This window comes from Pangasianodon hypophthalmus, chromosome 8 (assembly GCF_027358585.1).
Source record: "Pangasianodon hypophthalmus isolate fPanHyp1 chromosome 8, fPanHyp1.pri, whole genome shotgun sequence".
Lineage (NCBI taxonomy): Eukaryota > Metazoa > Chordata > Actinopteri > Siluriformes > Pangasiidae > Pangasianodon > Pangasianodon hypophthalmus.
Window position 1 is genome coordinate 11,900,407 of NC_069717.1, and position 27,119 is coordinate 11,927,525.

The window sequence follows — 27,119 nt, forward strand, 5'->3', positions numbered from 1 at the left end:
GCTGCTTGCTATAAATCCAAATCCAACTGTCTGCAGTTAAATATCAGTTAAAAAACCAATACTTTTTAGCATTTATGCTGTTATCCTTTCCTTTCCACCAAAATACACTAGTGTTTTTGTGGTAAAATTCTGTTTTATTCCATCTGCCTGTAAGGGTTGTCTTGTTAGCAATGTTAGCACCTCTGCTTTTGTACTGAAGTCAGTATTATGATACTATATAAGAGTAATGCTGAAAGTGGTTTGTTTTGCTTGTTCCAGGCTCTTCAAGCTGTGTCTCCCTCCTTCCGATGGTGATCTCTGAGTTTCTCGACGCAGCCTCTTGACCGTTCACTTGAAATATTAAAAGAAAGACTTGTGACTCTGGGACAGTGAGACTTGTTAAAGAGGTCACTTTGCCTTTGTCAGATGTTTCCGTTGTACCACACCTCGGCTCTGAGAGGATTTTTACAGGAGGCTGATTGAGGCTAACACAACAGCCTGTACGGGAATAGTTTAGTCACAATGCTACCCTTGGCTAGCAGCGACTACTCCCACTGCTCCAGCACAGACTTCTCTTAATATACTTGGATTTTGCCACTGATTGATGCCGTTCCTAAGACTATGGATCTTTTTTTAACCGAGTTACTAAACTACCTGTAACAGACTGTGTTCCTCACTTTGCCTTGGACTGCAGCGTTGGTGAGCTAACTGGTTCCGTCTCTAGATGCCGAGGCTAAGGTCTCTTCCACTGCCTCAGACACGTGGTGATTATGTGCAATTACTGTAGCTTAGCATGTGCATTCCTGCACTATTCCTTTCCAAGAGTACTCTTCAAAAGGAGTGTTTTTATTTTCCTCACATCAGGTCTTATAAATTACTGAAAGCATTCCAGTCTAACAGCCTGACAGTATTATATGGACCAAGCTGACACTGTTTAAGATGTTTTAGTTTATATATATTGAAATGCTTTATTTTATTTTATGTTATAGTTTGCGTCAGAGTTCCGTAATCTATCCAGGATGAAAGATCATGTTAGGTCAGAAAGCTAAATAAAGTTACTCAGATAATCAATTGACATCTATTGATACTAAATGCTCAAGATTTTTACTAATCAGATCAGAGAAAGCGAAGACGTTTCTGTGTGTGTGTCTGGTTTTGGCACTTTTTAATCTCTGGGTGTTACAGTACAGAACTATTCTAGAGCGTAGCATGAGTGTTTTGAGAAGCACACAAAAAAAAAAAAGCTCAAATTATTCAACAGTGTTTGCTAAAGTACTGTACAAAACAAAGGGATCATTGAAGGATGCTTAAATATAGTGAAATTTATTTTATTGAATTTCCTGTGTGTGTGTGTGTGTGTGTGTGTGTGTGTGTGTGTGTACGTATATATATATATATATATATATATATATATATATATATATATATATATATATATATATATATATATATACAGGTCCTCTTTGGAGACCGTAATGCTATAATTTAAATTGAATTATTAATGTTAAAGCAAAACAATATGGAACTGTACATCTTTCGTTTTGTATACATGCTGTATATGTGAATAGGAGTCCTTGTTGTGTATTTCCACTTACATTGTTTTGAGTATTTATACTTCTAACCATGTCCATGTGGTCAGTAGAGATTTACAGACAATTTGAAAAATGCACCAGAGCCTTGTTTCTTGACCGAGGGAAAAATCTAACATTAATCTAACCTTTTGGTTCCTCAAAGCAAGCTCAATTGTTATTTATTGATTAGCCTATGATAAACTGAGCATAGACTATTTTTTAAATTCAAAATCAAGAACTGGTACATAAATATTCTGAGTTTACCTACAGAACTGTATACACATATAATATGTTTTAATCATATTTTCTTTTATGGAAACCCACCTTCCCCATGACATAAACATACTACAGATATGACTGCATGTCTTTTTTTTGTCACATAGCCGACAAAACACTGTGACAAAGGTTTTGTTCAATGTTATGCAATGCTGTGTGTTTGACATTCACAGTGCCTTTTGGATAGGAAAAAAAAATTGCGAGTCCAATTTTAGAATACCTGATATGTATATGTGCAGCAGATCTTTAGCTGGAACTGGAAGTAGCTGTGTAGAGTTTGCCTCAGAGTGAGATGATTACGTCTATTTCAGGCTGAGCTTGCTTTGGAGAAACCAGATTAGCATGCTGTAACATTAAGTATTTGAGTATATGAGTGTTGTCCAGCCGCTGATGGAATTTCCTGCATCATCATCATGTTTGCAATTGGCTGTTAAATTGAATCATATATGTAAGGGCAGGGAAAACATGGAAAGTTTCCTGTGTGTGAGTCCCAAGGCTTGGAACGGGAATCTCTTGGTCAGTAAACAAAAAGCAATGTATAGAATAAACTTAAGTATTTAATGGTGATGCTCTTTAACTTGTAATATCTATGGATGTTTGAATGTACTGAAAAGAGTTTTTTTTTTTTTTTTTAATCAACATGATTATCACATCAGTCTGTAATGTCAGCTCATTAACAGTCTATTAAAATCTTACAGGTTTGAGTTAATATATTGTCACACTGCTGGCTGATGTGTGTTATCACCTACACAGAAATACTGTCAAAGCAACAGGCATGTATCAGATGTTTTTACTTCATCCCACTGTTCTGTCAAATCAATATGGAAATTAAAATTTCTCTTGGTTAATAATCAGTATGGTATAATTAAGCTTCATGACATTTCATAGTAAGACATGTTGCCTTGTCAAATTAAATGGTTTAACTAGTTATTACTCCAATTTTTACCTGTAGCATATCAGCAAACTTAAAAGTGCAGGCCAAGGAAGTCATAACAGTATTCCTCTAGTCAGGAGAATCTTTCATGTAGTGAGTTTACACAGAACACAGGTGTCTAATCTCATCCTCAAATGGCTCGTGTGCCTACAGGTTTCAATTCCAACCAAGCAGATTAGCTGTCTGAAGACCTATATCAAGGCTTCCCAAACTATGACGTGGAGTCATTCAATTTACACATGTGGTTGTGAGAAACTCACAATCTAATCTTTTCTTTCATTCATTTATTTTTATAAATTAACACAAATATCGCTCGATGAAAACGGATATTGTGTGCTACTATTTTGAAAAGTTGCAGGGAGTTACAATCAAACAAGCCACATTAAAAATGAACAAATTCCTCCATCCATCCATCCATCCATCCATCTGCCTCACTACTTCCTCAACAACTCTGAGTGACTCTGACTCAGTGGAAAATGAGGAGCACACCAAAACATGCCAAAAACATTAATTGAATATTAATTTACAAGTCCTCTTATTATAAATATGGAAATTTTTTTTTAGAATGAACAGGACTTGGGGTTCCAGAAAATTCAAAAAGTCCATTTAGTGTCATTTGCCCAAAAAGTTTGGGAACTCCTGACCTAGAGCAATTAATTAAACAAGCTGTATTGGGCGTGACCTCTGCTTGGTTAGAATGTGAGATTGGACATCACTGACAAAAACTTACATTTTTTTCAATTTACACATTTACTCTGAAGCCTCCTGTTTTTTTGCCCATTTACAGACAAATTGCATTTTCTTGATTGGAAAAGTTTAAAAAGTCAGAAATCGCTTGCTCATTAAAACAAGAGCTTGAATTCATCACTCTTTAGCTTGTAATGGATTGTGACCCTTAACTATTAGGATTTATTATAGCCTAATTACATAAGCATCTGCTTAGCTACTTAGGTGCAGTATAGTCACTTTTTGTGTAAATGTAATTGGCAGTTTTTTCATCTGAGTGGCAGCAGTGATTTACTGCACTCATTAACTAAATACCCAAGGCCAAGAAGGGTTCTGTCATCTCATCTGAGATTCAGAGCTGTTAATCATTTATAAACAAATGTTTAACAGCTTACTTTATTCAAATAGTTTCACATTTCTTACATTTTTTGTTAGAAACAGTGAAGGACAGCTTTTAATGATCTAACTTAGAAAAATTCACATCTTTCAGCCTCACATTTAATTCATACCTCTATACTGGTTGTGGTTGTGGAGACAAAAAAGAACATTGGTGCTTAACATAATGGCAATAACACTATGTGCCAACGTTATGAATTTATTCATGCATTTATTGTTTTCGCTTAATCTAGGGGGTGTAACAGCATGCTGTGTAAAGAAATAGTTATCCTGTTAAGATTATATTATACTACTTATGTATTATAAGCGATATATCACAAAAAAGCTTTATTACTAGGTCCAGCTTATTCCTTGACATGCCGAAACACAACACCTTTGATGCACACACATGACCACCTTACAGATTTATAACTGTGTTTCTAAGTTTTCTACAGTTCTACCCCTAGTCTACAGTTTTATTTAGCTCTAAGCTCCTGCACCCCCTCTCAGCCCTGTTCCCCTGCAAATGCCTCATATTTCTTCCTGAATTTCATCTACAGATTGAATGGAATGTAATTTAACCCCTACCATCATGCTTTATTTTAAATATTACTACTAGAATTGATTTTGGTGTTTCAAACTGAATTAAATGTCCTCCTTCTGTAAGCAGTAATTTTGTGATTTGTCCTTGGAAACTTGACAGTGCATTTTTTAAATTAGCCTGGCATGGCTACAAGTCGTGCAGGAGGTCCACGGGAGTGCAACGTTAGAACTATTGCTAAACAACTGCAAAGTCATCAGTGCTGACTTGAACCCATTAATTACTATTAAAATCCCAAAGACAGTCAATATAGCTCTTGACCAGTAGCTCTATAGAAACTATCCTGTGGCCTTATCAGCCGCTGTTGCTTATTAGCTTTAGATTCCAGTTCCTGTCATATGAGCTACACACAACTCCACAGCATGTTAAGCTTAAGCACTGTATATTTTCTGTATACTGAGTAAGTGATCCTAGCTGTAGGTAGATACATAACCGTATATCTTTCCCTGCTAAAAAAGAAGCAGAGACATTATATCACCCTGTTCTATTTTCAGTTTGAACCCCAGCAGTAGGTTTTGTTTATGTCCTGATAAGCCCTGCTTTTGCTCCTACTCAGGTGCAGCTCTTCCATCTTTTCTTATTGAACCATTACACCATGCTTGTTTTCATTATTCAGTTAGATCTAATCGTGTTGCTAATGTTAAAATATGTAAAAAAAGCATCTCTTTCTAAATCAGCTTTGGTATTTCAGTATACTACTGAAACAATAATTTTGCGCTCAAATAATCTTAAAGCAATCATCTTAAGTTTTATATATATATATATATATATATATATATATATATGTGTGTGTGTGTGTGTGTGTGTGTGTGTGTGTATATATATATATATATATACACACACACACACATATATATATATATATATATAGTGTGTGTGTGTATATATATATATATATATATATATATATATATATATATATATATATATATATATATATATATATATACTCACTTCACCATAATTTATATATCTTATAATTTATATATTTGTACTCGAGGACCCCTGAACACCTTTGGGATAACCTGGAACGCTGACTTCAGGCCTCCTCTGGGCAGAGCAGGCCTCCTCGCCCAACATCAGTGCCTGACCTCACTAATACTATTGTTGCTGAACAAGCACAAGTCCCCACTGCCATGGTCCAAAATCTATTGGAAAGTCTTCCCAGAAGAGTGGAGGTTATTATAACAGCAAATGGGGGCTAAATCTAGAATATATGGGTGTGATGGTCAGATGTCTACAAACTTTTGGCCATACACTGTATGTACAAAGGTTACATAAAAGTAAATCAAGTGCTAGATATAAATGCTGAAAAAATATTCTCATGCAAATTGCTCCTGGTGTCATTATAGATGACATTGCCATTGGTTAGAAAGATTTCATGCAACAAGTAGCAATCATGGTGAAAGGGAAGAAGCTTCATAAAGTTCTTAGGGACAACTTTTAAACATTTTTTAAACATTTTTTTAAACACCACTCGATTGGAAGAAGCTACAGAGCCATAGCAAAGCCCTTAAACATCCCTTTCACTGTAATTGGTTGGGGAATTGAAGACAATTTGCCAAGAAGAATGGGCCAAAATTGAACCACAATGCTCTAAAAAACTAATTACTTCTGTCCTTAGATGTCCCAAAGCTGTAACTGCCAGCAACAGCTTTGCAATAAAGTAATAAATTTTTTAAACATATCTTTGTTTATGCTTATGAATACATATTTTTGTTCATATTTATAAGTACAATGTCAAAAGACATTATGTGTATACATTTGAAGTGGATATATGCACTGGTAATAAAATAATAAAAATAATAAAAAAGTGTCCAAATACTTATTTCTCCTCACTTTATGTATGGTTCTATGATCCCTGAATAACCACCACGGGTGCTGTGAAACAGCTAAAATATACCCTTGTACACATATGCAAGCATGCCAAGACCTTTAAACAAAGACGTAGTGATGAATACAATAAATACCACTGTCATACAGCCATCTTTCCCTGGAACCATCTTGCCAAAATCTTTCAATGACCCCTGGTGGTTATCAGAGTTCATAGAATCACAGTTACATATTTAACATACATTCTGTTTCATTCTAACTTACCACCAGGGGTGGTGTGAAACACATGGATAAGGTATACTGTACTAACAGTATTATGACAAACAGGACTCAGGACTCACCTTAGGGCTACCACAGAGTAGAGGAGGAAAGGCATTTGGCAAGTATAACAAGCGTCCTGTCCCAGTGGGATGTCCAGCTCTGTCAGGGAAACTACAACCAATGATGTGCTGACTTTGCACTTGCAAAGAGGTGCACCAGTACCTCAACCAAAACTTTCCCAGATTCTTGGTGCTGATGCCACTCCCCTGGATGTACAGGCTGTCATGACAGTGTGTCTGCCTCACCTTTGTATAGCCCTGGCAGATGAGTTGTTCTCAGTGAATGGGCTTGTCTGAGGAGATTCTGCATATAGCACAGTGTCACTTCCATTGTCCATTGAGTGGACCAGCACAAGGTGACATCTTAGACCTGGCAAGAAGCACTTTAGGACCTGATGGACTGTGGTAAATTTCAACTGACTGGTGCGTCCTTACCTTATACCAGGAAGCCATACACCAGTGTATTCCTGTGGCACCCCACCACTTTGCGTCTTGTAAGAATGGTGCCCGTGCTGATTATCTATCTCTGACTGGGCACCTCAGCAGGTGCCGGTAACGCAATGCTAGCAGTTTTGCTACATTGTTATTAGGACCCAATGATCTGATATATTCACTGTCCAATAAGTGCCCACTGCCAGGCACTGCCTTTCCTGTACATACTGCATGAGATTCTGTAATGGTGTGGGGGCTGCTATCTAGGGGCCTCCTTGTGGGGTAGACTAGAAGCTCCCTGATGCCTTTGGGGAGTCTGAAAGAGTGGCACCCTCTGCCTAAGTTTAGTGAAAGGCAGACAGGCCCCTTATTGATGTTGGAACAAGGTTGTGGTGATGTAAAGGTACCAAGTGAACAGTCTATTCGGCCATGCTAGATCTGTACCCTCCTATCCAGGCCCTCTTTGGTGGCCAGTAGGAAGAATGACTCTGGCATGCAGGACAGATTCTGCAGAATCATTTTACACACATCAGGTAGATGCATATTAAACCAAGTTATCAGAGAGTGTTTACATGTACTGGCCCAAGTGTTCCACCACCAGGAGTGAGGTGTCAATCATGACATTTGAATCCCTTTCAGAGGTGTTAATCCCTTTCAGAGGTGGTAATCCCTTACAGAGGTGGTAATCCCATACAGAAGGATTAAGCATCTGCAGATTGGAGGGGCTCTTCCAATCCTAGTTGCAAAATATTGGCCCTCACCAAGTGGTTAATAAAAGTATTCAGTGTAAGGCCATAGAGATGAATGTACCAAACAGAGCTAAACCTAAACGATGCTACATAGCTGCTATGAGGAAAGATCCACAGAATGTACATGCATCCTGATTTGTGAAGAGGTGAGAAGGGAAAATAGAAAGATGGCTTGATGACAGGGATATTTATTGAATATATTGCATCATACATCATTACATACATTGTTAAATGTCTTTGTTATAGGTTCATTAAATCTCAGTAAAAAAATATTAATCATTAGCAGTTTAATGTTCTAAGGCAATGACATTTGCTGGTCTTATTTTCTAATTATGCAATCTTAATTTTCAACAGTGTCTTCATTATTGGTTTGCAAGAAAAAAAAAACATTGTACTATGTATGTAGTACTTTTCCTTTCCCTGCTACACCATCAGGAAACCATCAAGCAGCACACTATCATCTACTTACCAGTTCCCGCTTTAGTATTTCTAATGTGACTTGATTTCTACAGGATTCTAGTAGAATTCTACTGATATATTAATATATCAGTGCTATATTCTGGGTCAGTGAGTTGCTGCCATAAAGGGAGACAGTCGAGAGAACCCAGTGCATTCAGATTAGGCATGACAAAGTTGATAAATTATTTGTTGAAGAGAAATTGACCTTTGGCTTTTCATTAGCTCCTTTTTTATAGAGCGTGTGTGATCATGCAATCACATGGACGATTACAATGTAGATATTTTATGCAGATTTTATGCAGATGTAGACATTTAATGCAGATTCTCAACTGAGCTGGAAACAATCAAACTAATCTGAATAGTACACTGAATGTAAAGCAGCTTTTCTGTATTAAATACATGGCCTTTAGAAGGATATTTGCAGCAGATTGCGATTTGCTACAGTGAATAATCTCTTGTGGATGTTCCAGACAGAGACTTACACTTCCCAAGAACTGCTGCTATTACTGCAGTTCACCTACTGCCATGCTGTATTCTAGGCCAGTGATTCTCAGTGTGGGGTCAGGAGACTGTGACTTTTTTAAAATTTAGTTACAGTGGTGAAAATCATCACTCATTATTATCAAAGTTATAATATTTAGAATTGAGTTCTTATAGTTATTCATCTGTTTCAGTGGTCCTTTGAACTTAATGGGTTTAATCCAAACCTCAATAAATCAAAAACAAATTGATCTATAAATGATGACATCTTAGACCAGATATGTTTTGTTAGTGGAAAGTTCTGGAATAAAATAGACAAATATTACTGTACATATTTATATAACGTTCATTAAATAAATCTATAATGATGAGGTGTCTGTGGAATTTATTTTACTGTTAAAGGGATGTCTGGCTGGAACTCCTGATCTGTGTAAGACTCTTACTCACCTTGGTGTTCAACACAGTCAGTACTGTTTGCTTCTTCTTTTATAAAGTAATTAGTCATGAGTTATATAAATATTAAAATTAAAATCCCAGTATATGGTGTTACCCAGAGGAGACTGTGCTTTCATTTCAAGTCATGGCTCCACTTCATTATGTTGTTCTGAGGGACGTGCAATGTTTGGTCTTGGGCGTGACATTGAGGGGTCTAGACTGGGTTTCAAAGTGTTTCTGTTTTAGCAACCGTGATCTTGCGTTCAGTGTCTCGAATTCAGTGTGTCCAGGTTTTTGGATATGGCCTGGCAAAAGGGTGTCAGGACCCTTAGGGGAAGAATGCATTTATAGAATTCAATTCAATTTGGTTTTATTTGAATAATAGACATTGCGACAAAGGAATGTAGATTTAGATCCCTAAACAAGCCAGAAACAACAGTAGCAAGGAAAAACTCCCTGAGAAAAAATTAAGAGGAAACCCTAAAATGACTCAAAAATTAACCCATCCTGTACACTATACATTATTACAGTATACAGCTGTATACTATTATATCAAACAGTACTAAGTGTGTTGTAAAGTTGGAGTCCTGGGATGAGCACAAGACAGTCTTTGTGATTACAGCAGCAGTTCTTAGGTGCAAGTCTACAGTGCCCAGGACAGATTATTCATTGTAGCATGGGTACCCTCTGTAATCTGATTGCATCTTGGTGTAAAATGAATGGCCACCTAAAACATATTTTTTATACAGTAGTTTCTAAGTGTGATTAGGATTAGTTAAAAAAAAAAAAAAAAAACTTCAATGTTAGAATGATTTAAATCAGCCTGAGCTAGGTACCATTCATTAAGTCTAGATGGATTGCATATGTGGCCACTAACCTTGCTCAAACTAGCATGAATCAACTCTTATAAAGTTACAACTGGTTAAGGTCGGGTGAGAGGCGGGGTTAACCCCCCCATCACCCCCCCATCACCCCCCCTACACACACACACACACACACACACACACACACACACACACCACCTCCCACCCCACGCCCCTTATTGCTTTTGCTACGACTTCATTCATTCGGAAAATAACAAAATCTCTACGAATTGCGCGTGCGATGGGGTTGAAAAGGTAAGTACAGGACGGAACTTAGTCCCAGGCAGGAGAGCAGGAGAGCAGGAGAGCACTGCAGCTTCTCTCCACTGGCTTGTCTCCAGTGGGGGGAAAATCTCCGAACACACACCCATTCGGGCGATGCTCGTTGTCCAGTCTGACAGCGTGGCTCTCTGAGGCTCTGACAATGGCGAAGAAATCAGCCAACGGGGACCTGTCTCGCTCTCCGTCGCAGGAGAAGAAGAAGCCGAAGGTGGGTTTCGTGGGAGTGGATGCCAGCGGCGCGGAGACGAGTCGGGACGGCGTGCTGCTGATCGGCAGCGGAGAGCGCGCGCGCCGGAGCTCCAGCGGCAGGATGGGGCTGTACAGAGCGCGAGCGAGCTTGGGCGGCGCGCGCGGGACTCACCGACGCAGCGCGGGCTACCGGAGACTGCAGAATTTCCTCTACAACGCACTGGAAAGACCGCGAGGCTGGGCGTTCGTCTACCACGCTTACGTGTGAGTAAAGCTGCATCACTTAACGTCCCGGTCTAAGACACATCACAGCGCCGTCGTGCTTCGCTTAGAATGGGGAAAAGTTTTGCAACAGCTGCACGTTTTGCCGCAGAACGCGGTTTCCCTTCATTCCCGCATCAGTGTTTTCTCTGTGTAGGATGTTTCAGCCTGCACGTGAATGAAATGACAGTCCTGCACTTAAAAGGTCAACATGCAACATTTAAAGCGATAGTATTTACAGTACCTGCAACCTGCTTGTGCTGCTCTTATTATTTATTTATTTAATTCTTATTTTATTGAAAGTGATTTGCATATTGGCGTTATTTCGTTGGAGTTAAAGGGAAACGTGTGCTCAGAGCCAGAGACACACCTTTTATGCAGATGAGGAGCTTTCTTTTCCATGCGGTGTCGGTAGAAAGCCGTGAGATGCGCGTGACCGCTTACGTTCAGCACCGGTCAGCTCCCGCACACACGCCGCTCCAGCAGCAGCGATAAGAGAAGCGAATTGCTGCTGCTGCTGCACACACACACACACACACACACACAGCCTTGAGTCGGTGCAGTGCAGATACCTGCTGTTGGACTGCTGATTCTAAGAACCCCCACCACTACCCTGACTAGTTCACATGCTTATTGAGCCTGTGATTAATGCACCTGGCATGCACAGAGTAGTAATGCGTTAGGAGATCTTACCTAAGTATAACAGCCAGGCACTGGATTAGTATGATCCTGTTTATTGCATGTATGCATTGTTAAAACTATAGATGTATGAGCAGGGCTGTAACCAGGATAAAACATTTAATGAGGTCCACATTACTGAAACATGCTGTAGTTATTATGATGCAGTATGTGTGCAATTTGTTGTCCTTCAGTTTGCTCTGATTCGAGATAATTATTTTAGCTTACAATACAGTTTAAGTTACCTGTTGATTTCTGAATTTCTGTTACACGATATTACAACATCAATACAATAGTTAATAATGTACTTTATCATGCTCATAGTGTGTCATTAATGAGTAATATTACATTACTGTGGGCCGGACTTCGGTGTCCTCATAGCTAGTGACGGCCATGATTATGAGTGTTTTGGCTGTGTGTGAGGCATCACACTTGTGGTATGTTGCCTCCAGGGGTGCCGTAAAGAGGGTGTGTGAGAGAGATTCCCTGAGTAGATTGGGATCCCAAAAGGACCCTCGGGAACAAGAATTGTCCAGGAAAACGAAAGTTTTCTTTTCTTTTTTTCTTTTCTTTTCCCACTGTAGTACTTCAAGACAGACAGATTATTATTTCCCATAGCAACAATCACAGTAGTTCTCTCTAAGCAGAACTCAGGCCCCTCTAAAGCCACAGAAGGCAGAAGTAATTGAAACACATCATCGAGAGTGTCCCATTAGCTCCAGTCTCCATGGTACATTAATGCTCCTCTGATTTCTTGGACAGTCTGAAACGATCCAACTATGTGGTGCAGAGCTGAAATGCAAGCCCTATAATATGGCTGAAGCCATTTCAGATAGCTTTCAGTTTATTTGTGCACTCTAGCCTTTATGTTTCTAACATACAGGAACTTCAGCTCTCTGACGTCTGCCGGTGTGTGCTAGATTTATTATTTATAAACTCACTAAGCCACAGTTTAGAGCCTTGGTCTCCTTCTATTTTTTTATTTGGAGGAGTAGAGTATGCTGACTTCAGTGTCTTGCCCTTCTAAGGTTTTATTTTTGTTACCTTCCTCCAGTGTTGTGATAGCTCTCTGCACACAATACTGTCCTATTTAACTGTTGTGTAAGGCTAAAGAAAGAGCTGTTTTGAGCTGAAGTTTCCTCATTATATTTGACAAAGCATTTTACATAGACTGATTCATGTGAATACAAGTACAGCTTCTAAAAAATGTTCCCAAAAGATGAAACCAATATTTCTAGTCTAGGCTGAGTAAAATGTTTTGGACCATGTCATAATGTATGCAGCATGATACTTCATTTCCTGGTTATCTTGTTTGACAGCATGGTGTTTGATGATGAAGAGCTTCTTCAGACCGGCTGTCCATGTTCAGAGTGAATTTGTATGACTCTTGCTGACTGAGTTGAATGAGTGAAATCAATTAGTCATTATTTGCTGCTGAGTCAAAGCCAGCTCCATTTATATAATGAATGTGTGTTTGCTGCCATCATACCTGATGGACCATATCTTTACTAGTTCAACTTCACTGCCAACAACAAACGCAGCCAATACACTGAACAGAAAAAAATAGTACATATTTATTCTTTAGGTCTATGAGTATCTTTTTATTTAGATCTCTTTGGCTTAATTTATAATTAATAATTTGGTGCAAACATACAGTGGATATAAAAAGAGTACACACCCCTGTTAATATTGCACATTTTTGTGATGTTAAATGAAACCAAGATAAATAATGTCTAATGTTTAATGTGATATGGCAACCAATAAAATTCAAGAGAAAAACAAAGAGAAATATTTTATGGGAAAAAAGAAAAAGAAAAAACTTACAATAACCTGGTTACGTAAGTGTGCACACCCTTTTATACTGGACCATGTGACTGTGCTTAGAATTAACCAATAACATTCAAAATCATGTTCAAAAGTATTTATCATACACGTGCCATCAATGCAGTGATTCTGATTAACTCAAAATAAAGATGTTAATGTTAATAAAGCTGTTTCTGTAGGATTTTCTGCTGTTGTGAACAAGTGGAGAAAATGGGGCACCATAGTGATATTACCAAGAACAGGACATCTCTCCAAAATAGATGACAGGACAAGAAAAAAACTTATCAGGCAGGCTGCCAAATGACCTATGGCAACATTAAAGGAGCTGCAGGGATATCTGGCAGATATTGATCACTCCGTATTCTTCAGATGTCTGGGCTATGGGGTAGGGTGGCTGGATGGAAGCCCTTTCTCATGACAAAAAAAATATCCAGGCAAGTCTAAATCACCCCAAACAATGTGGCAAAATGTGTTACAGTCTGATAAGACCAAGGTAGAGCTTTTTGGGCATAATTCTAAAAGATATGTTTGGCACAAAAACAGGACAGCTCATCACCCAAAGAACACCATACTTATGGTGAAGCATGATGGTGGCAGCATCATGCTATGGGGCTGCTTCTCTTCAGCTGGGACAGGGGCTCTAGCCAAGATAGAGAAATCATGGATAGCTCAAATACTGGTCTATTTTGGCACAAGAACAGAAGATGAAGATCTGTTCAACAGCAGAAGATGAAGAAAAATGTCACCTTCCAGCACAAATCCAAGTCAACAAAAGAATGGCTTCAGAAGAAGAAGAAGTAGATCAATGTTTTGGAATGCCCCAGTCAGAGCCCAAATCTAAATCCTGTTAAAAAACCTGTGAAATAATTGAAGAGGGCTGTGCACAGGAGATCCCCTTGCAATTTGATAGATCTGGAGCATTTCTGCAAGGAAGAGTGGAATAAATTGCCAAATCATGATGTGTTAATTTGATAGACTCTTACCCAAAATGACTGAGTGCTGTATTACAAGCAAAGGTTGCATTAACGAAGTATTTTTCTTCCTAAAACCTGAATTTTGTTGGTTGCTATATTACATTGAAGGTGAAAAAAAGATCTTATATGGGTTATCTTGTTTTCTTTTTTCACATCACTGCATTTTTAACAGGGGTGTGTAGACTTTAATATCCACTGTATATATTTACACACATAAGCAGTAATGGCTATTTTGGGATACTGTACACTTCAATGTGCATTGCAAAGGGTGACACTGTGAGTCTTTTGAAGATAATGTCCTATGGCCTCTGTGGCTTCTGTGGCTTCATTTATCCTTTTTCAGAAACATAAATATTGTCTTACTGTACTTTGCCTCTGTCATCTTCATGGTCAGTTGGTCACAGGCCACTGTGTGGCAGCTCTCTTCATTTTGATCTTTCCCCAGTGCACACATTTTCTAAATAATAATTACGATATTATATATTGCAGCTTTCTTTCAAGGCTGGAAAGATAACTGTACAGCCCATTACACAGTAAATGATGTACAGTATATAACTGTAGCAGTGTTGTATTAGGAAGTTGAATATTGTTTAAAAAAGAAATATACTAATTTTAAACAAAGACATGTAAAATGGTTTAATGAAAATGAAGCATTCCAGAAAGATGTACCATATAATGCCAACATAAATCTACCTCTGAAGCGGCCAGCGTCGTCTCTGTCTTCTGCCTCTTGTTTTACCAATCCACTGCAATACTTTATCTATTCTGGTTCAAATAAATATGGCTCTAAATATGAATATGAGTAATGAGAAATAATTAACCTCCTTGTGTGTTAGCTGTGTTGACACAAAAAAGCGCATCATGATTCAGAGATTGAACAGTGCACATAAATGGCTTCTGTGAGAATAAAATATGTACATAACCAGAAAATACTAATCATGATTTAATAATAATACTTAGTTATAATTTAAATTGCACTGAATGTAAAACTTTATTAAAAAACTATTGTAAAATGAAAGGATTTGACCATTTTCCCCCATAAGGAGGCCACTCAGAGACTTGTTGAATCCCTTTCTATTGCACATTTCTACTGGCTGATGTACAGCACTCGCAAGGGCTATTAGATCACTATAACTGATCCAGAATGCAGTATCCCAACTTGTGTTCAATCTTCATAAGTTCATCTACATGGGGGGTTCCTGTAGGTGCCTGCATTAGATTTGAAACAGTGATGCTTACAAAGCCAAACATGGGCCAGCATACCAGTGTAATAAACTTGAGAACTTTGAACCACAAATACAGCTTGGCTTGACAAACTCCCTTTAAGACTCTTCTCTGTCCTGGCACTCGGGTGGTAGAATACATTTTCCCTGACTGTTTGAATGGAAAAGCTGGCAGCTGATGCATCAACACTAATCATGCACTTAAAGATATTATCTTATTTACTTTTGTAAAATAAAAGCAAAGCACTTCTATACGTCACTACATCATGGGTGCTCAATCTTCTTTTCGCAGTTAACCATAAAATAAATTACATAATGACCAAAATCTAACTATTCAAACATTTGATACATTACTTAAATGAATACAATAACATTTGGCTCTGATTTGGACCCATGGAGTTTTTATCCTCGAATTTTCCAAAGAACACTTTTTGAAAAAATTTTAAATCGCTATTAGGTTCAAGTTGGCATTATTTATTGACTTTTTTGAGGATGTGTTTGAGTTATTGAGATTTAGATTAAACCCGGTGCCGAAAGCTATAAATCTAAATGTAAAATAAAACAGTCCCCAAGGCAACATATTCATTACTGTTTTGTGTAAAACATTTTGTTAGGATCCCTGCTGTTATGAACAATTATCTCCATAATGGTGCAATATTCATTAAAAACTATTTGAAATCTTTGTTTACTTCTCAGTAATATATAATATATTGTCTTACTCTTGTTCCTTGGTACAGGATTCTATTTAAACAGAAAAACAGAAGAACCTAATTTTACATTTGACTGCTAATAAACCAATGCAGATATTATTTGTAGTTTTGGTAATGTTCTTTCTTAGTCTGTTTTCTAACCAATAATAGACATTTTTAGGAGTTTTGCTATAGCATAGTCAGGTTTAAAGATCTTATTAAGCCTCAATTTCAGACTTCAAAGAGCTCTTTCTGAGAAATGAAACATCAGCTCTCATGAAGTGATGCCTAGTTCCACTAAATGATTAGTGCATTATATCAGGAGGGAGGCATCAGGCTCCCATTCTCCACTGATCTCACACACACACACACACACACACACACAGACACACACGCAGAAGATTAGGAGGTTATTTCCATCTGAAATGTGAACTTGAATCTCTTCATCATCAGGTTTCATCATCTTTGTTAATGTTCTTTCTCTCTCTGACCTATAATCACATGCCTGTTGCTTAATCACTACTTCTGCCCTCTTTAGTAAACCTCCATCATTCCTTAAAGGTTCATTTAATTTGGGACAGTTGAAGGCTAGGATAGTCTCAACATTGGGGAGGGGAGGAGGGTACAGTGCTATCATCCTGACACCTCTTCAATAATTTAACAGCATTCTTCATGACAGTGAGCTTTTATGAGAGAGGAGATTTTACGGGTGTATAATATTATTAGTCCATTTCTGCTGTCTGTTACCTGCAGTGTTGCCTGTCTTGTCTGTATGAAATAGTAGCACATCAGACAGTCAAGCCACATGTTTGAGTTCGCTTGAATGTTCCAGCTTGTCTTTACAAGGATAAATACTGCTGTGAACAGATGGAGACTTCTGAGACAGCAGCTGCACAGTGCTTTGGTCAGAAAGTGCAGATTTGCACAAACTCTAGGCTATAGACTGTCTAATCGATACAATATCTGGCCGAGCAGGAAACACCATGAGAGTAAAATAACATTATGAGCTCATGAAAGTCTAGGGTTAACCGTAAGATGTAGTGCACATGAACCTGTGAAGCACAGTAACACATAACATATTTAAACCCATAAGATCTATTATCCATCCATAAGCTCTATTATAATGATAGAAAATGGATCTATCATTAGTTCACTTTATTAGTTTTCTCTGAAAGCCTGCTTTTAAGGGTTTGCTAGGTCACTGTGCTTTTAAATCAATTATTCAATTCAATTAAATTTTAATTCTATATCATTTTTAACAGTGGACGTTGTCCCAAAGCAGCTTTATCCAGATATAAAATTTAAATTTAAGTAGAACTACCTTCTAATTTGCTCTTTCAGCATGCTCTTTGGTAGTGCCTCTCTCTTGCTCTCTCTTTCCATCTCCCTCTCTCTCTCTCTCTCTCGCTCTTGCTCTCTCTGTCACTCTCTCTCTCTCACTATTTGACAAAAGAGCCTGTCTGGATCTTGCTGAGTCGTCATTGCTCTTAAACATGCTGTATCTGACACCTCACTACAAGTTGCATCAAAGCCACCTTAGCTTTATTTTAGTCATCATTTTTCTAGGTTTTGAGCTGCACTGCACTTGGCTTGGGTTCGAGAGAAAAGATCCAAATTGCTAACTGTAAATACAATGCAGCCAAAGCAAAATTGGACATATTTATATTTCTCAAGAAGACAGACAGGGAAGAAGACTATATACTGTAAGCTGCAGGAGACTCCTCAAGACAATCAGTGGCCACCTTTTAAATGTCACACAGCCTGAAAAATATCCCAAACTTACATCACCCGTGTTCCAGTAGCAGCGCTTACTCACAAACACTGTATACTAGACTATCCAACAGAGCTGTCAAACAGCCTCCCAGTATGTGTTATACACCCGGTTGCCCCATAGATACTGTATGAGAAGGTAATGATCTCATTGGGAAAAGTGAGACATCAAAAGCATCACCATTTTGGTGTCAAGGACATTTTTTATCCGAACTCAAGTGTTGGATACTGTTAGTTAGTAACAGCAAATATTGTGGCACCTAGTTTTTCTATATTTATGAGTTTATGTGTTGCCATTTAATGAAAAAAAGGCCAACCTGATCATCTTTTTTCCTCACTGGGGGCGGAGCTAAATTCTGGGCCAGAAAAATGGAAACTTTAAAAATGGTTTGAACCACTTTTACTCATTAAAACACAATTAACACTGTTAAAAGTCATATTGTTAAAAGTCACCCTAAGGCAATTTCTTCACACATCTAGGCCCTGAAACTGATTTATCTACTGCAGATTGATCTAAAATAGACCTGGATCATGAAAAACAGGCTTACCTAAATCAAACACATTTAATCTGAAATCTAAATATGATTGATTTTTTTTGCCGTTTCAGCTTTCTGCTGGTGTTCTCCTGCCTTGTCCTCTCTGTGTTTGCTACCATTAAAGAGTTCAAAAACAGCTCAGAGAATGCCTTGTACATTCTGGTAAGTATCTTAAAATAGGCCTTTTTCTGGCAAGTGCCATGACCTTTTATTTTGCAGTAAGGCAGACACTTTCATGTTAAATCTTCTCTCATCTTTTCACACCTATTGCTTATAATCAGCTACAGTAACACACTGGAATAAGTGACAGACAGTCCAGATCCATGTTAGAAGGGCTGCTCTTAACCTTATCATAGCTGTGTCAGTAGCAGTAGAGCACAGAGCGATTGTGTAAAAATGCAAGGAATTTGTATGTCTATAACCTTGTATATATATAAAATTACCCCTTAAACTCTTACGACAAGTTTGTGATGCCAGACTTATGTTCCTCACTTTCTAACGGCATACTTTTAACATTAGCTTTACTGTAGTTACTGAATAGTTCAGTGATGACTGGTCTTGATATTACATATGAGGGCTAAAATCTAATATACAGTACATTTGTAGCTTGATAATGAAACTATTAAGGTTGAGCAATGCATTATATCACAAGGTCTCATCGATGGCATAATAAAAATCATGTAGGACAAACCTAAAGGCGTATGGAAAGCTGCCAATGTGTTTTGTAATTTTTTAGTCCATAATGCACTGTCCACACTGTGGGAGGGGTCTTTAATGATGCTGGAGGCTCTGCGGGCGCAGTGCAGGTTTTAGATCTCCAGCAAATGTAGATCTCCTGCAAAGATACTATGAAAGGTGGTTGCACCGTTATCTTCGCAAGACTTCGCAAGTTTACTGATGAAAGTCAGCTATTGATGTGTCAACTACAGGGATTGAAAAATATCATCTGAAATAAAGATCAAAACAAGGGAGCATTTCACTCTGTGTAATCACATGACCTGTCTGTCACTGATAGGCTGCGTGAATCTACAGTCTGAGCTAGAAAGAAATCAGCCCCAGCCTCACTTCTTCATACCATTCTACTTACAATTATTGTTAACAGCAAATAATCTGATGCCAAAAATGAAAACATACATTGGGATCCTTTTTCCTTTGAAAGACCGGATAGAGGGCCCTGCTAGCCCATTTATACCAGCCGCCCCTGGTAGTTACTGAAAATGTACTTCAAAATGAAAAACTAAATAATAAGCCAGGCATTTATGTTAATTACTAGCATCTTAATAAGCATTGCTTTATTGGCCTCCTATACAAGTGATGAGATCCTGCAAACTCAAGCTACAATGTATTAGTCATTCCAAGTTTACTAATATTACTCATGCGATTAGATACTATTATGCTGACACTCAATCCAGGAAATGACAAAAGAGATCACTGACCAACAAATAAAACAAAATATTTAAAATGATTTCTCAATTTAAATCTTGGATCTGAAAATATGTGATGCAGATTGATTTTTAAAAAAATTCAAAATGTACTTTTAGTGGTTTGGGCATTAGTGTACTTTCTGCCTCATTTATAATTCATAGCAATAATGTAGATCCTCCCAAGCCTTTTTCTGCTATTGCTCTTATACTGCTGCCTGCCACTGATGAGCTGTGGGATTTTATTGGTAATCTGATATGTCTCCACATCTTCTCAGGAAATTGTGACCATCGTGGTGTTTGGTGTGGAATACATAGTGCGGCTCTGGGCTGCCGGCTGCTGCTGTCGCTACAGAGGATGGAGAGGGAGGCTGAAATTCGCTCGCAAGCCCTTCTGTGTTATAGGTGAGGCCAACTGTTCTTTTCTGAGGACATGAGACAGCCGCATCTTCACTTCTGCCGTCAGTCCTCTGCCTCCGCCTCCACATCCTTTCTCTTTTCTCTTATGCTCTTTTCTCCTGAGACAGAAAAAATGGGCCTTGCTTGCATTTTCAGGGAAATAAAAGTGCAAAGCAGTTTGGCATGCTCTGAATTCAGACACTAGAGATGTATGTCAGTAGTATATTAACCGCAGCAGAATAATGGCTGTTTACTTGCCCTCTCCATTCTGCCTCATTTCCTCATATCGACGAACTGCAGTGGCTCTCAGACAGGTCTCAATCACAGACTTGCTTCCTGTTCATCACTCTTAATAAAAGGAAAGAACAGAGAGATTCTTCCTTGTCTTTCACACATACACCAGTTGACCTTGTGGAAATGAATGGGAAGTAGTTCTGCCACAGGTACAAGTGTTTTAATAACAGACAGAAAACTGATTACAAGTGTTCCTTTAATCGACATTTACTGGAAGAGAAGGGAAGTGTCTTCAAATAATCAATGACTTATAATCTATCTCTGGTGCAATGACCAAGGGCTAAGTAACTAAGACTTCTCCTCTGACTAAAAGTGACTAAGACTTCTCCTCTGCAGACATCATGGTGCTGTTTGCCTCCGTGTCTGTGCTGGCTGCTGGCTCTCAGGGCAATGTGTTCGCCACCTCAGCCATCCGCAGTCTCCGGTTCCTGCAGATCCTCAGGATGCTGCGCATGGACCGCCGGGCAGGCACATGGAAACTACTGGGATCTGTGGTCTATGCGCATAGCAAGGTGTGTGTCTGCATGTGTGTGTGAGTGAGTGATAGAGAAATGTTCACAGCCATCATAAAGATTTTAAAAGTTTGCTTATTGCCAGAAGGGAAGCCAACGTTTCTCAACAAAATGATAAATCAGGGTGAGTGAACTGTAAATAAAGTCTTTATTGAGGAAGACTTTCTCTGCCTTACTTTAGTAGGTCTATTTTATTGCCTGAGTCATGATCATGATGTTGTGGTCTGAATGACTACCACTTATTTGACTATTTTTAATCACAGTGTAATTCTGTGTGTGCTGATAATCAGTTAAACATTGTAGTATGATACTTGGCATTCACAATATTGACATGGACAACAAATGTCACACACTCTAAGGTTTCTTATTTTGGACAAATCTGAAGGTTGCATTTATCTTTCTTCGAGAAGAGTTCCCATAATTCTTCCAACAACATACTAGACAGAGCTGCTACACTGAGGGATAACTGTTCTATGAGTAAGGCATAAAGCAGTAATAATCAAAAATGGGGGTGCAAATGTGATGCACCCTGACACAAAGCGGAGTTACTACTACCAGCCTGAAGTGGAGTAGTTTCCAAAAACAGCATGCCTTAAGTGTTTTATTCCTCTTATATTACAGCAATTTGCCAGCAGTTACAATTTTTACTTTATTAATGAACGTCATGCTTTTTACCCTTTTATTTTAATTACTTTTAATGTTATGGAACATCCTAAAGACAAGTTAGTTCCTGTTAGCACTTATGCTTATCTTGAAACAAAGAGCTTCTGGGGATAGAGTAAAGATCCATATGCTTGAGGTTTATTAAGCACAAAACAATGTCAGAAACAGTCCAGGTCATAATCAATAACCAATAAATACTCAGAAGGCAGACAAATCCAAAAATGTGAACAAAGAGCGTGGTCAGTAAATGAGGCAGAAAAAAAACAAGGGTCAGAATCAGCGTCCAAATCAGAAGGACTAGGCAAAGGCAAAAACAGGGGAAGGCAAAAAGGGTCATACACAGAGAACAAGCCAACCAAATCACAACTAGGAACTTGTAATAACAACAACACAGGCAAACTGTAAGACTAAGTGAATAGTGAAAAGTCCATGTGCTTTTTATAGAGATGAGACAGGAAATAGGAAGTGCAGCAGAAGAAGAGTTTCAGAATTCGGGGCAGGGTGACCTCTGGTGGTCTGGAGTAGACATGTCTAGCCTGGATGTTATACCTCTCATTTTTTCCCTGTCTTGACTTTAGTAAGACCAAAAAAAAAAAAAAGAAAAAAAAAAAAAAATTGGCATGTACTAAGAAACCAGGAAGTGCAAAGTCCTCTGATCTGAAGACACTACCATAGTGAAAAAGCTGACACCAGAGACTCCTTCCATAAATGTTATATAAACCTCTCCTTATGTCTCATTCACCATAGCGACAATTATACATTTTTCGTTGATAAATAACATTTTTCAATCTGTTTGTTACTAGATTACACGGAACGTCCATCATACAAGTCTCTGTGAATGAGCTGTTACTTCAGAATTGAAAATGTATCATAATGCATGTATTAATATAAACCTGTGATTTGAATTACAGCAGCACTGCTGTCAGTGCTGCTATTATAGAAAATTAATCAACAAACAGATTTGAGAATTCAGCAGTGCTGTGGTATAATGTACTTTAAAGCAACACAATATTGTGATATTATTGTAAACCATATTTAAAAGGTTACATAATTATTGTGACTGGAAAGTGTGATATTGGCACATGCCTGGAGTCTAATGTCATAATCAGCTTTAGTGTAAGCGTTATAAACATATAAATGGATCTGCGATTGTTAATGTGAGCTCTCTGTTTTGCTTTCTCACAGGAGCTCATCACTGCATGGTATATAGGCTTCCTCTGTCTCATCCTGGCCTCTTTTCTGGTGTACTCAGTAGAGAAGGATAATAATGCAGAGATGTTTGAGACCTATGCTGATGCTCTCTGGTGGGGGCTGGTGAGTATCATAACCACTAACATCAGCCCAGGCCTTTGTGCCTTCATGCACTTCAGCACTAGAGCACTGCTGTTGACTAATGAGATTGAAGACTCTCATGTGGAATGAGGATAGCTGAGGAAATCTATCCCATTACTGTGTGAATTGACTAGAAATGCTATTGATGACAAATGTGAAAAGAAGAAGTGATCAGATTCACACATAGTGTCTGAATTCACAATGTTTATAAATATAGTATATTCAAATATTATCATTTGTGAAAAAAAAAAAAAAAATCCTAATTTTTCTCTACTGTAAACAAAGCAAAACAATAAAATAAAGGACCGTGATAAGCAAACCATTATCTCATGTAGTTTAGAAAATAACCAAATTATTTCAATTTTGTGCCAGAATTTCTAAGTTTAAAAAGTTTATAGATAATGTGTTCTTGAGCAAAAAAAGAATTGATTTAGTAGGGTTTTTGATAATGATGAACTAAATGATTAACTAAAAGCAATCCAGCGTACAGTGGACTCAGCTTTTAGGAATCATGTGGTATCATGTGAATCATGACTTTATCCTCAGATCACTTTGACCACTATTGGTTATGGGGACAAGTTTCCTGTCACATGGAATGGACGCCTGATTGCCGCAACCTTCAGCTTGATTGGCGTGGCTTTCTTTGCTCTGCCAGCAGTAAGTTCGCAACAGTCCCCCAAAATATAGAAGTTTCAAGTAGTAGGCACAAATCTTTGAGAAATATATACTTACTATCCCTCCTACAAATTTACTGCATCTCTATCATTTTCTTTAGTTCTTTAATCAGTTCTTTAAACAATCCCCATCTGCCACACACACTCTCTCAGGGTATTCTGGGCTCAGGCTTTGCTCTGAAGGTCCAGGAGCAGCACAGACAGAAGCATTTTGAGAAACGCCGGAACCCTGCTGCAAGCCTTATTCAGGTAAATCACATCTTGTACACTACAAGCAGGACACAGCTGCAGACCTGAATTGAATATATGGAAGCTTTCAGGGTTTCTAATTTCTAGCTTGGGCAGGGATACTGATCCTGTGCAACTGCAAAATTATAATTAAATTATGGTTATAATTATGCTGAGGTTTTGGAATGATTCATTTCAACATTCCACCATATAGTTAAAGAAACAAATCACAAAAATTAAGTCATTGCTAATAATGAAATGTATGGAAATGTATTTATGCCTTTGGACTGTTAGCCTCATTAGCATTTTAAATTATTCTCTTAGATTATAATGTATACATTTATCTCTTTCACAAAACATTAGGTTTGCCTAGATGGGCTCAATGCTTCATGCTACAGCGCCTGGCATAAATATTCACCTCCCTTGAACTTTTCTCCATATTGTAGTGTTACTACCTGGAACTGAATGTCTTATATCAGCTTTGCACCTCTGGATTCTGATTTTTGCCCATTTTTCTTGGCAAAATTGCTTAAGCTCTGTCGGTTTGGATGGATCCCCTCGGGGAACAGCAATTTTCAAGTCCTGCCACAGATTGTCAATCAGGTCTGGTCTGTCATGAGGTCTGGGCTTTGACTAGGCCATTCTAGCACAGTCAAGTTCTTGATTTTGAACCACTCCATTGTAGCTCTGGTAGTATGCTTAGGGTCAGTGTGTTGGTTGAAGGTGAACCTCTGTCACAGTCTCAAGTCTCGTGCAGACTAGAGCATGATTTCTAGGACTGCCTTTTATATGGCTTCATCCTTGCCTTCAACCTTGACTAGTTTCCCTGTCCTTGCTGATGAAAAGCGACCAGACAACATGGTGCTACCACCACCATGCTTCATCCGCGCTATGGTTATCCTGTGAACAGCTTCTCCTATCTGAGCTGTAGGTTTCTCCAGCTCCTTCAGAGTCATTCTTGGCCTTTTGGTTGCTTCTCTGACCAATCCCGTCTTTACTGACTGGATAGCCTCACTAGGCAAACTCTAGACATGGCTGTGCCATATTCTTTCCAATTTTTTTAAACAGTAGATTTAATAGTGAGCTGCCTGATGTTCAAAGTTTGGTATTATTTTATATTTAAAAATCCCTGTTTGTACGAACAGTATGAACACTTGTATTTATATTAAGATAACATCAACCGATAATTGCAAACAGGTGGACTCAACCTCAACTTTTGTGACTTCTGATGGCAACTCTTTTATGTCAGAACAAATGTAGGGGCTTCACAGTGAAGGGGATGAATACTTATGCAATTAAATTTTTTATTTGTAAATAATTTATATTTATTTACAAGCTATATTTTTACAAGCTATATTCACCCCTGCCCCTCTTTTGAATATTAACTTTGTGTAGATTCATGACATATAATCTCAATTAAGTCCATTTTAGTTCCAGGTAATAACACTAAAAAAATGTGAAAAAGTTCAAGATGGTGTACCTGTCATATATCTTTGGCATTTTTAATTAGCAAAATTAAATTTATGCTTCACCATCAGGCTGCCTGGAGATTCTATGCAACAAACCTCTCTCGAACAGACCTGCTGTCAACCTGGGATTTTTATGAGCAGACAGTGTCTGTTCCAATGTACAGGTACAGCAGTGCATTTTAGCTGTCATTTCATTGCATCACTATTTCCTCATTTTTTATATTTTGTAGTTGAATTACTCTCATTGTGATACTTTTGCTCTAATATAAGTCTATGAATACAGTGTCTCTAGGGTGCCACTAATAATGTATAATAAGCCATTAAAGCCCTTTAGGCCTTAAGAAAAAAAAAGTGCAATGTGCTTTACAGCCTACAGGAGCTTTCCTTTCACTATGATGGGAAGCTTTTACCGAGCCAGCACCCATTCTTTTCTTTCTCTTACGCTGGCCAATTCTACTTTTAAGATATTAAATGAGTCATTGGTTCCATTTACATGTGTCATTCTACTGTTGTATTAGTGCTTAGTATGATGAAAAAATGAACCATTAACCATTCATTTTTGCAGAAATGTAATTAAAGCATGCCAGTATACCATGACAGGAGAATTTGAAGTAGAGTCAAAGAGTTATAGTGTTAATGTTATGCCATGATACACTGGCCAAAAGTATGTGGACACCTACTCATCACACCCATATGTGAGCCTTCCCTAAACCTTTGGCACAAAGTTGGAAGCATACAATAGACTAGGATGTCTTTGTATGGTGTAACATTACAATTTCCTTTCATTGGAATTAAGAAGCCCAAACTTGTATGACCAGCATGACAATGCCCCTGTGCACAAAGTGAGCTGCATGAAGACATGGTTTACCAAGGCTGGTGTAGAAGAACTCAAGTGGCCTGCACAGAGCCCTGACTTCAACCACACTAAACACTTTTGTGTTGGATGAACTGGAATGCCGGCTGCCTGACAGGCCTCCTCGCCTGACATCTGTGCACAGCCTCAATAATGCTTTCGTGGCTGAATGGGCAAATCCCCACAGCCACATTGCAAAATCTAGTGGAAAGCCTTCCCAAAAGAGTGGAGGTTATTATAACAGCAAAGGGGGAAAAGCACATATGGGCATGATGGTCAGGTGTCCACAAACTTTTGGCCGTATAATGTATTGCAAAAATATATATTTCTAGGAACAGAGAACTTTGTAGTTTTACAAACCAAATACACTTGTAGTGCAGCTGCAGTGTTTTGCAGTTTAATGTCCTTTTCTTTGTCAGTGTGAAGTAATAACATACGGTGACAGCAGAATTCATGATATTAGATTGTATGGTTATGTGGTTACATGAATTTTGCGTATCATTACACTATTTCCAAAATATCTCTATATGCTGTAATAGATTTTTAAAGAACACTTTGGATAAACTTTTATTACATCCTGATAGATATCACTAAAATAGATGCTATAAGAAAAAGAAAATCAAAATCAATTTGGCAGACAAACCAAAAGGCTAGGCAATAATCTCATTGGGATGATAACCAGAGGTCAATCTAACAGATACTTGAAGTTTCTCCATAAATTACGGCCCTGAAATGCTATCGCCAAGTGTTCAATCACCAGTAAGATGATTTCTCCTTAAGAAGAAGGTGGAGCTGTAATAAAGTCTATAGAGATA

At 38.2% G+C, this 27,119-nt stretch overlaps 2 protein-coding genes across 5 annotated transcripts in view; both read left to right on the forward strand.

Annotated features, from left to right (window-relative positions):
- prex1 (phosphatidylinositol-3,4,5-trisphosphate-dependent Rac exchange factor 1) overlaps positions 1-2,680 on the forward strand; it is an 84,557-nt gene extending 81,877 nt beyond the window's left edge. Inside the window, exon 40 of the mRNA XM_026915790.3 lies at positions 259-2,680. Within this exon, the coding sequence (XP_026771591.3) occupies positions 259-301 (43 nt within the window). The 3' untranslated portion in view covers positions 302-2,680. The remainder of the gene's footprint in view (positions 1-258) is intronic.
- Positions 2,681-10,200: 7,520 nt separating this feature from the next.
- Positions 10,201-27,119, forward strand: part of kcnq2a (potassium voltage-gated channel, KQT-like subfamily, member 2a) — a 33,498-nt gene continuing 16,579 nt past the window's right edge. For all 4 annotated transcript variants that reach the window (XM_026917891.3, XM_026917905.3, XM_026917898.3 and 1 more), the window contains exons 1-8: positions 10,201-10,768; positions 18,531-18,621; positions 20,159-20,285; positions 20,910-21,085; positions 22,934-23,062; positions 23,627-23,737; positions 23,908-24,003; positions 25,521-25,615. In XM_026917891.3, the coding sequence (XP_026773692.1) occupies positions 10,458-10,768; positions 18,531-18,621; positions 20,159-20,285; positions 20,910-21,085; positions 22,934-23,062; positions 23,627-23,737; positions 23,908-24,003; positions 25,521-25,615 (1,136 nt within the window). In that variant the 5' untranslated portion in view covers positions 10,201-10,457. The remainder of the gene's footprint in view (positions 10,769-18,530; positions 18,622-20,158; positions 20,286-20,909; positions 21,086-22,933; positions 23,063-23,626; positions 23,738-23,907; positions 24,004-25,520; positions 25,616-27,119) is intronic.